The 9445-nt window shown below is 42.0% G+C and overlaps 1 protein-coding gene across 1 annotated transcript; it reads right to left on the reverse strand.

The window, feature by feature from the left end:
• Nucleotides 1-91: 91 nt before the first annotated feature.
• On the reverse strand, nt 92-9268 carry strap (serine/threonine kinase receptor associated protein). Its single transcript, XM_054624590.1, is given in 10 exon segments — nt 92-875; nt 2582-2731; nt 3027-3163; nt 4654-4791; nt 5575-5674; nt 5968-6040; nt 6171-6252; nt 8318-8372; nt 8375-8452; nt 8820-9268. Coding segments are annotated over 10 exon segments (987 nt in total). The 5' UTR covers nt 8932-9268; the 3' UTR covers nt 92-813.
• Nucleotides 9269-9445: the final 177 nt, after the last annotated feature.

Consider the following 9445-nt stretch of genomic DNA (forward strand, 5'->3'; position numbering starts at 1 on the left):
CGTGACCCTATTCATCCCCATTTCGCACTTAAAATTAAATAATAAAAACACCAAACCCAGTTTAGTCTTAGTGCATCACTTTAACAAATAATCAGTAATGCATTTGTTTATTTCATCACTGGACTTAACTGAGGACAGAAACCAAAATGGAGAAAAACAAAACCCAGCAGCATTTCTTCCCTCTCTGCTTTGTCACAAAACAATATTTTCTTTAATTTGAACACTGACTTCTTAGACTCAACAAGTAACATTACAAAAAGCAGCAGATACTCAAAGCAATGTTTTTGAAGAAATTAAAGCGCCTTATTTAAGCACAAACTGTGCAACTACCTATAGTATTCTTGTAACTATGAACAGAAAAAAAAGAGCCTTGGTCCAGCTCTTTAAATATCTTAATTTTGAAACCCAACCCCGATCTTGGCAACAGCTGATTGTGGGGTTGGGTTCAAGGCTTTAGGGAAGTTAAAACAAGTTAAAGCAGAAAGACAGAACTGAGCTAATCAGAGAGAAAGCAGGCAGCCATGAGCCGACACTCACAGCTCTACTGCTTTACTCTGCAGCCCATAATGTCCACGTGACTGCTTAAAATCAGTGGGAGCCTATGGCCTTGTGTGTGTCTGTGTAAGTGCGCGATGGGTAAGTCTATGACAGACAGGGCAGTCATATCATCCACATCAGTTCCTGATGGATGGAGATGGTCTGGACTCTGCTCCTTGCTGGGGCCAGATAGAACGCTGGAACACCCCTCCGCTCGTTTCCTCTCCGTCGTTCTTTTCTCTTCTCATCCTATTTCCAAACAGCACTGCTCTCTACTCATGCTTTGATCTCAGGGGCTGTAGTGTACAGCTGCTCAGAGTTCTCTGCCCCCAGGTCCTCTGAGGAGTAAGGCAAGACAAAAAGAAAGGGAAAATGAGAGGGATCATACTGATACTTAAATAAGGCACAATTTAGCTGGTAGACAAAACTACTGATGTTGGAAACAAGCAAGCAGCCCGAAATGGCTGCTAATGGCAGCATCCCGTTTTTCAGTGTCTGAGCAGATGTTTTAAAGCTTAGAGTTTGTTTTTTTCAGAAGCAGAAAATCCACACTTGGGCAGAGGAAGTGGAACTCAGGTCACATAAACGTGCCAACCGACCGGGTTAAATGCAGTAACTAGAGAGACGTCTATTAAGCAGGTGTACATACAGAACTACATGGGCTGTGGATTGTGTATTCACAACATTGAGGAGCATGTCCTGTCCACACACGCGTCGGACATGAGCATCTGTAAAATTTGATCAGGTGGCCCCTCGCCAAGGTAGAAATAATGTAACTGGCTTTAAAGAAGGGGCACCGGGCTGATTTCACACATCACTTCATTCATCTTGGGAACTCTACTCAGTCTGTTTAAACAGTTGCACGTTTGTCTGTCATGTCTGTAAATAAACAAAACAAACCCAGATGAAGTCATAGTGATGTCATCAGGGTTCTCTCAGCTTGGAGAGTACACATTTATACCAGAAAGCCTGGAGCTGTGGAGTCTGAAAGGCATGGATGTTTAGCAGCAGGGAGGTTCTAACTAATAGACGATCAGTCGTAAGTTGCATTATGGGGAATGGGTATCACTGCCGCTTCAATTTGGACCCTCCTTTTAAAATCTGTCTCTGACAAGTTACCCGACTTTATGGTAGTGCAATACTAATTCTCCAGACTTTACAAGTATTATGTCCTTTATGACAGAATATAAAAGCAGCCCCCATGACAGAAATAAGACCCTGAGAGTCTAACTTCTCGTGGAAGAACCTAGACTTTGTGTTCCCAGAGAAAAGAATGTCAGATGTCGTGTTTGATACAAGTGCCCTGTTTTTGAAGCCAACACTTTCAAACTGAATCTAGCATAAAGCATTGGTGGTCATCGTTAGCTGAAATGAACAGATGCTGTTCTGAACAGAGAGGCCAAGTCCCCCCTCCTCCGGTGTACCCCATTGGACCTTATTTCAGAATAAATATGAAGAACCGCAATGGGCAAATATTATTTTTGATCCCGATTGAATCGTGCCATGAATCCTATATACGTTTGTCATAGATTTGTTCTGGTATAATTGAGGTTTGTGTCAAACTACATCTACTGTCTTTTACAACGTATGTCACCAACACCATCATGGGCATTAGCTTTCTTCCAGAACGAGTGATAGAGGATGAAAAGAGGTGAAAATCACCACAGAGCTGCAGCTATGTGAAAGGAGAGCTAGTTGGTTCTGGAAGAGCTAGCATGGAGGACCGGGGTCAGTGTTAAACAAGTGAAGAGTCAGATACTTTGGGGTGTCTACTCTCTCTACTTGTGTATTTCCGCAGTCTAATACCTCAACAGTTTTACAACAAATAGCTTTCTTGACTTTCAAAAGTGATCTTTTAAATTAACGAGGCTCATTATGTGTAAATCATGGAACAAACAAACGGGATCAGAAACTTATTTGCTGTTGACTAGTGTTTGTGTTTTTTCTAGTGAAAGGTCCCACAGTGGTCCACTTGAAGGGGCGGGGCTTAGCGTTTCTATACCAAATAGCTTGTTCTAGAGCTGACTTTATAAATGAGTGTTACCAGGAAGGACACACTTCCACAGGCCGTAGGTTTTCCCCACAGCCGTCTGCCACAGTCGAAGCGTGCCATCCTCAGAGCCGCTGGCATACAGCTCACCATCCGGACTGAAGCGAACACAGTGCACTGGACCAAAGTGACCCTTATAGGACTCTGCAGACAGGAGGGATATGGGTGAACATGAGGTTTTTAAGTGTGGTTTCTCCGAGCTACTATGACAGGAAATAGCTCAACATTAAGACATCCTGTTCCATCCCTAAAATGAAAATAATTTCACATTATTTACTAACAGAAACAAATGTAAAACTTGTGCGTTTTTCCAATAATGGACAAAAAACTGCCTTCAACCTTCCAGGCTTGAGACATTACATTAACGGTAGTCTAACAGGAGTAAAAGGTGTATAAAATGACCCAGAGATTGTGTTGTAGAGGAAAAGGCTTCTCTCACCCAGCTCTTCCTTGGTGCCGTAGTCAAATTTGTAGAGCTTGAAGTCTTCTCCACCGGCTACAAAGAAGTCTTTATCTGGGTGGAGGGACGCTGAGTTGATGGGAGCCGGGGCATCCACTGTCTTGATGAGGTCCAGGCTGGAATAGAGTCAAAATCTATTTAACGTTGTACTCATTTGATGTCATGGTGGAGATGCTACATAGACACAGACACAGACAGCCAAATCTTTGTCAACCCAGTCAGAACCATGCAACTGTGAATGCATTTCATGAAGATGTATCAATCACATACAATAATCCAGTCCTAAGCCCACTGGACTGCAAAATAAAACATAATTGGCAAACTATCTGACCAAAGTTTAGAAAAGTAAAGAAAAAGTACGATTGTGCTGCTTTTTTAGAAAGTTACCTGCGTGTCATTTACTGACCAACATCAGTTTTTTTTTTTTCTTGGATCTGGAATAAGGGGTAAGAAGAAGGAAGAGCGGAGCACTGTGCTGTTAAACATTGTGCCTCCAGCAGTGGAGAGCAGCTCTCAGCTGCAGCTCAAACATGAGTGGAACTCATCCTTCTCCAGAATGCTGTACAAGAACTGAAACATCCTGAGGGCGACTTATTTTCTTAACCCAACCAGAGTTGGCTAGAAGTTAAGTTAAGTTTTTGTTGGTTAACTGGTATTCCCTTTACCCTTCCTCTTGCAAAGCTAGTTATTAATTAATTATTTTCCCCCCACCAAAATGAGCATGTTTATGCAGCTTTTAAACATGGGAAAACCAGCTAAAATAAGCCAATAGACAGTTTGCTGTTGTGTTGCACCGGCCTCTTCGTTCTTTTTTCCTGCGGTCACGTTCAATGTCACAGAAGCAGAGTAAGTAAACAATGGAAATGTTACAAGGTTACGTCTTTTTCCGTCTCTATTTCAGACTGTCAACCAGAGTTGGTGATTGTTGGAGCCAGGGCAAAATGACTGTTGACTGACTGGAGCATAGTTATTTTATTTTTTTGTACCTTAATGAATTATAATAACTCTTCAAATCTCTGGAGTTCATTTTATTTATCTTTTCACTTCGACAGGCGTTACCCAGCATCGCCCCAGAAACCGGTCCAAATTGAGCACGTCCACCCAGGTGTCATGTTTCCATTGCTGCTGACGAGAAGCAGCCAATTCCTACCTAAGACTTTTACTGAATCATTGGTCCTGGAATGAAATCTGATTGTAATCTTTCCCACTCTCCAAACGAACACCTTCTTCGAAGATGTTGTGCACTGCCCAGGTGCTCTCTCCTATTTCTCTCATGAATATTCAAGAACAATCACAATTCTTATGTTTTTTTCTCCCTCCTTGTTTTAACGGAATAAAATAGTGACATGAACAAATGTCTCAAAGCTAAAATGACTCAAGTTAAGTCAGCGTTCTGTTGGTTTAGCCAAATTCGACTCAGCTCACGTTGCTTGGCTGAAATGGCTGACCAAAGAAGAAACAGATAACCCAGCTAACTGTTCTCTTATGGATCTCAGAGATACAGTGTGGACATAATCTCTGTTGACACACCAAATTTGATTGTATTCCCATTACTGTGTGCATGTTGGTAGTTTCCAGGGAAGTGTGTGGTGATCTTAAAGCGTACCTCAGAGCGTTGTAGAAAGCCACGGTCCTTCCATATGTGATCACAAGAATCTCTCCATCAGCCACATACTCCATGCTGCTCACCGACGTGTCGAACGTCAGGGTCTTCACCTGCTCCATGGAGCTCCTGTCCCACAGGCTGGACACACACACACACCACGTTATCTAAGTCACTATACCATATTATCACGTTACCTTAGACACTATACCATATTATCACGTTACCTTAGACACTATACCATATTATCACGTTACCTTAGACACTATACCATATTATTAGTCACCTTAGTCACTATACCATATTATCACGTTACCTTAGACACTATACCATATTATTAGTCACCTTAGTCACTATACCATATTATCACTTGACCTTAGTCACTATACCATATTATCACGTTACCTTAGTCACTATACCATATTGGTTAAAACTGTGTATTAATCTGTTGGTCACATGACTCCCTGATCATTTTATATCCAAAATGGGCCCACATGGCTGATTTGTGGCACTTTTTGGCAGGTACAAAGCTGGAGTGTTGTTTGCCTCTGAAATGTTTACAGCAACGCTCCAGGTGAGTGGCAAGACTCTCAAACACATGCACGCACACCCGCGGGTTACGTGACTAAAGGGGGGGTTCCCAGCACATAAAAACAACAAGACTCAATGCTGTAATCAGGACATCACAGATATCTAGCTTCTTCAGTTCTAACGGTTATGAAACCAGGACTTATATAACCACAGATATCTCCGATATTACAAAATGAATAGCTTATTTAAAAAAAACATCGGTGCTTGGCTTTCATGCATAAATTAAATATATGGCCGCACAAAATATCGTGATAGTATGCTGTAGTGATTTCCCCCCCCACCCCTACTGTGTCACAGTTTGACACACTAACAAAGTTATAGCACCTCACTGACCGTATGGTTTTGTCGTCGGCAGCAGAGAGGATTTGCTTGTCGTTGTTACACCACAAGGCTTTTTTTATGGCTGAGGTGTGACCTGCAATCTCCTGAGGTGCTAAAGGACACAAAGATGCAACCGTTAACTACATTTAAGGACAAGAAAAACAAACACAATTGTCAGGGTTTACTTTTGTCAGTTCTCTTTTTTCATAATTCACAGAGCTACAAAGTCTTTCACATGCCACCGATTTGAAACGAGACTGGAATCCAGTAGGTAGCAGTGTTGCATTATGCAGAGCAGAATCTATGGCCACAAATGGAGGCAGATTTTAAACCCCACCATATAATGAAATCCTACATGTATTCACATGCAGCTTTGCAAGTTTCCTCTTTGACACATTGGCTTACCTGCTTCAGGGTTGCTGAGATCGTAGATGCGAAGCAGCTTGTCGTTTCCTCCAGTCAGTAGACAGTTGCTGTCCTGAGAGGAGAGGAAGAAGTATAATGAGAGAACAAAAGCAGTTCCAGAAACATCCTATAAAATCATCACATCCACATAAAGGCATAGAGAGTGTGAACATAGCTCATCCATATCTAGACACCACACTGACCTGAGTAAAGGTGACCGTCTTGACAATGTGTTTGTGTGCCAGTGTGAGGACCTCGTCTCCACTCACTGCATCCCACACTTTTCTGAAACGCACAGAGTACATATTTTCATTGAGAACAGTCTAAGCAGCTCCAGTAATAATATTTAACTTAGCATACACTATAATGTGCTTGAAAGCAGGTTTGTTCATTGATTTCAAAAGCAAACAGAAGATACAGATACAAAAAAATAACTGAATCTAAAGGATAGCAATAATATAAATACAAAGATTTATCATGATAGACTGATAAGTCCTAGAATATGGGGTTGTTATATATAGACATGCTGCTGGTTCTACTCTCATCATTCTGCCTTCAGATGCATTACGAGATCCCTATGGCACTCCCCATTGTTCTCTGTATAACAAAGTTGGTTGTTCCTTTCTGGTACAGAGGCGATATAAACACCTGTATGTCTTCATCCATAAATACCTTATTGGATATTCACCACCCTATATAAAATCTAAGCTGGAATGGATCACAGGACCCTACCAAATTCGTTCCAATATCTTCGAGTCCCTAGTGTTTATACCATAGACTGAATGGAAGAAGTGGGCGTAGTCATCTTGATGTCAATTCATTGGTTTGTGGACTGATGGTTTGAAGCCTCAAATTTGGTATTTTGGCCATTGCCGTCTTGGCTTTTTTGCAACCAATAAACAGAAGTGACCATATTTGGACTAAGGAGGAGTGACGTAGAGACACCGTATACATCTCTGGTAGAGACCTGTCAATCACAGTAAACCCGCCCTATAGCATCCCCTGCTTTATGGTCTATTTGACTCTAAATGGACCATCATATACTAAATGAACATCATGCTGCATTGAAGAAGACTTGAAACTAGAGATTGAGACCATAAACTCATGTTTACAATGTTTACTGAGGTAATAAATCTAGAGAGAAGTAGAGTCATTTTCAGATCCCCTAACCATTCCAATGTTATTAACTTTTCAAGGATGATTAGATCTATGATGATTGTTATCTAACTCCACTCAAATACACAAACTTTATTGATTGGATTTCTAAATGCCAATCACAGTGTTCCACATCATCAATAGTAGACTGATGCTCAAAGGCTTCTTAAGAATAATTTGCACACTCAATTATCGTGACTACTTGAACCTGGTTGCATGAACTTAATTTACCTTTTTTGGAAAGGCTTTAGCCCCGACTGATTTGTTAGGATTCATTCAAGTCAAGTTTGGGACTTTAAGCCCTGTGGTGGTGCCCTATTCTGCTGTTGATTGTACTGTAAGAAGATTTAGGTTATTTGTCTTAGCACGTTTAGTTTATTAATCTCTGACTCTGTTAAACCAAGTGTGGTGTCCAAGCCTCTATATTTGTTCTCATCATGTTTCATTGAATGAGTTTAGTCTTCTTATGGTTATATCAAAGGGAAGGTGGTTGTATTGTTTAGAATTGACGCTCAGTTGTATGCACCAACTGCAAAGGTCCTGCCTATAGAAGAGGAATTAAAAGGGACAGGACAAAAATAAATTGGTCCATCTAATATGCAGGTACTTCCATTACTCCTTAGGTATGGTATATTTTATTCCCTCCTGTTTGATAGAAGTTCCGTTTTCAAATACAGAGTGGAAACAGTTGTTTGATTTTTTTTTACTTAATTACCTTGGAAGGAAATATGACTCTACTGACTTCTAGAAATGTCTCTATTTCACTTTACTACTTTCCCTTCATGTAAACGCTTTATTATGGTCACTAGAAGGGATGTTTAAGTGTTTTTTAGCTCAGAAGTTAATCTCCAGAGCAGGTTATCTGTGCAGAAAGGGTTACCATGGTGATATACCCCTGTCAAAAGTGAACCAGCTCTGTGATGCTGACAAACCTGAGTAAAACCCAGAAAGAAAGCGGACTAACCCGCTGATGTAGCTTTATGACACCGGGCCCAGAGTCAGGACAAATATGACCTTTTTAACACTTATTGGTTTGCTGCAATCTACTCGAACAATGAACAGTACCAGTTACTCAGTAGTCAAAAAGAAGTGTAAAGTAATGAGAGAGAGCGATTGTTTTAAACATCTTGATTCCAGACGGATAGCTAGGAGCAGGAGTCTGTAAGACCGATACCGGACCGGACTGTCCACTCACGCTGTGAAGTCAGCTGCGGCGGTGGCTGCTTTGGTGGCGTCCATGTTCAGAGTGGCCCCCAGACAGCGCCTTTGTGACCCAGAAACGTTCCGATCCAGTCCCCTGTGTCGCCCTGGCGCATCATGGGTTTGCCGTCTGACAAGAGACCAGCAGTGGGGACAGGTTAGCGTTAACTGTGCATCTTAGCACAAAGCCTGGAGATACAGCAGTCGACAGGTGTCTATTAAACAAGCCGGGCTGCCTCGCTTTGATCAGGTCGGATTTAGTATTTTAGCAGCATCCGGGAACCCAAAAGATTCGGCTTTTTACCAATTTAAGACCAACAATATGTAAAGGTTAAACTGTGAATTGCGAATCATAAAACGACGCAGTGTGAAGTATTCACTATTCACTCTGGATTCGTGTCTTAAACCACTCCGAGGGGCCAGTCACATTAAAAGTTAAGACCGCATTTCGTCAAACCGCATTTGCGTAACGTCCACAAACTGTCCGTTGGTCTCACCTTTGCAGGCGCTGATGAGGAAGTAGCCGTAGGGAGTGATTCCACTGAAGGCCAAGTCCACCACGGGTCGGGTGTGACCGGAGCAGGTTAGCGGAGTCTGTCTCATCGCCATGGTCCTCCGGTTGGGCAGGAGACTGTTGGCACAGAGGGAGAAGACGGGTAGAAGGCTAGCTGGTAGCTTGCTAGCTAGCCGGGGTGGGCTACCAGGCTATGAGAATGGCAAGACAAGCTAGCTACTATTTAGGTGAGTAATGTCCGTTAGCTAGCAGTTGGCTGCTGGTTGGACTATGAATGAGTGAGAATTAACACCGTAGGTTCGTCAAACTAAACGGCGGGTCTCCCTCCCAGCAAAGGAATGGCTATCGTGCTAATAGCTACAACATTGCAACTAACTAGCAACGTGCAACGCGGCGTAGCTATCGCAGAGAGTATATAGCCGGTGTTCCGTCAGCCACAACAAAGATAATACTTCCGGTGTGATATATTTCACAATAAAGGGCTCCTCAATTCAAAGACCACTGACTGAATGGATAACAGTGTCCAATATTTAAATCAATACTGTGACACTGTGAGATAAATAGTCACATGAATAAATAAGTCAAAACACATAATAATACCGGGACATT

This window comes from Anoplopoma fimbria, chromosome 23, assembly GCF_027596085.1.
Source record: "Anoplopoma fimbria isolate UVic2021 breed Golden Eagle Sablefish chromosome 23, Afim_UVic_2022, whole genome shotgun sequence".
Taxonomy (NCBI): Eukaryota; Metazoa; Chordata; class Actinopteri; order Perciformes; family Anoplopomatidae; genus Anoplopoma; species Anoplopoma fimbria.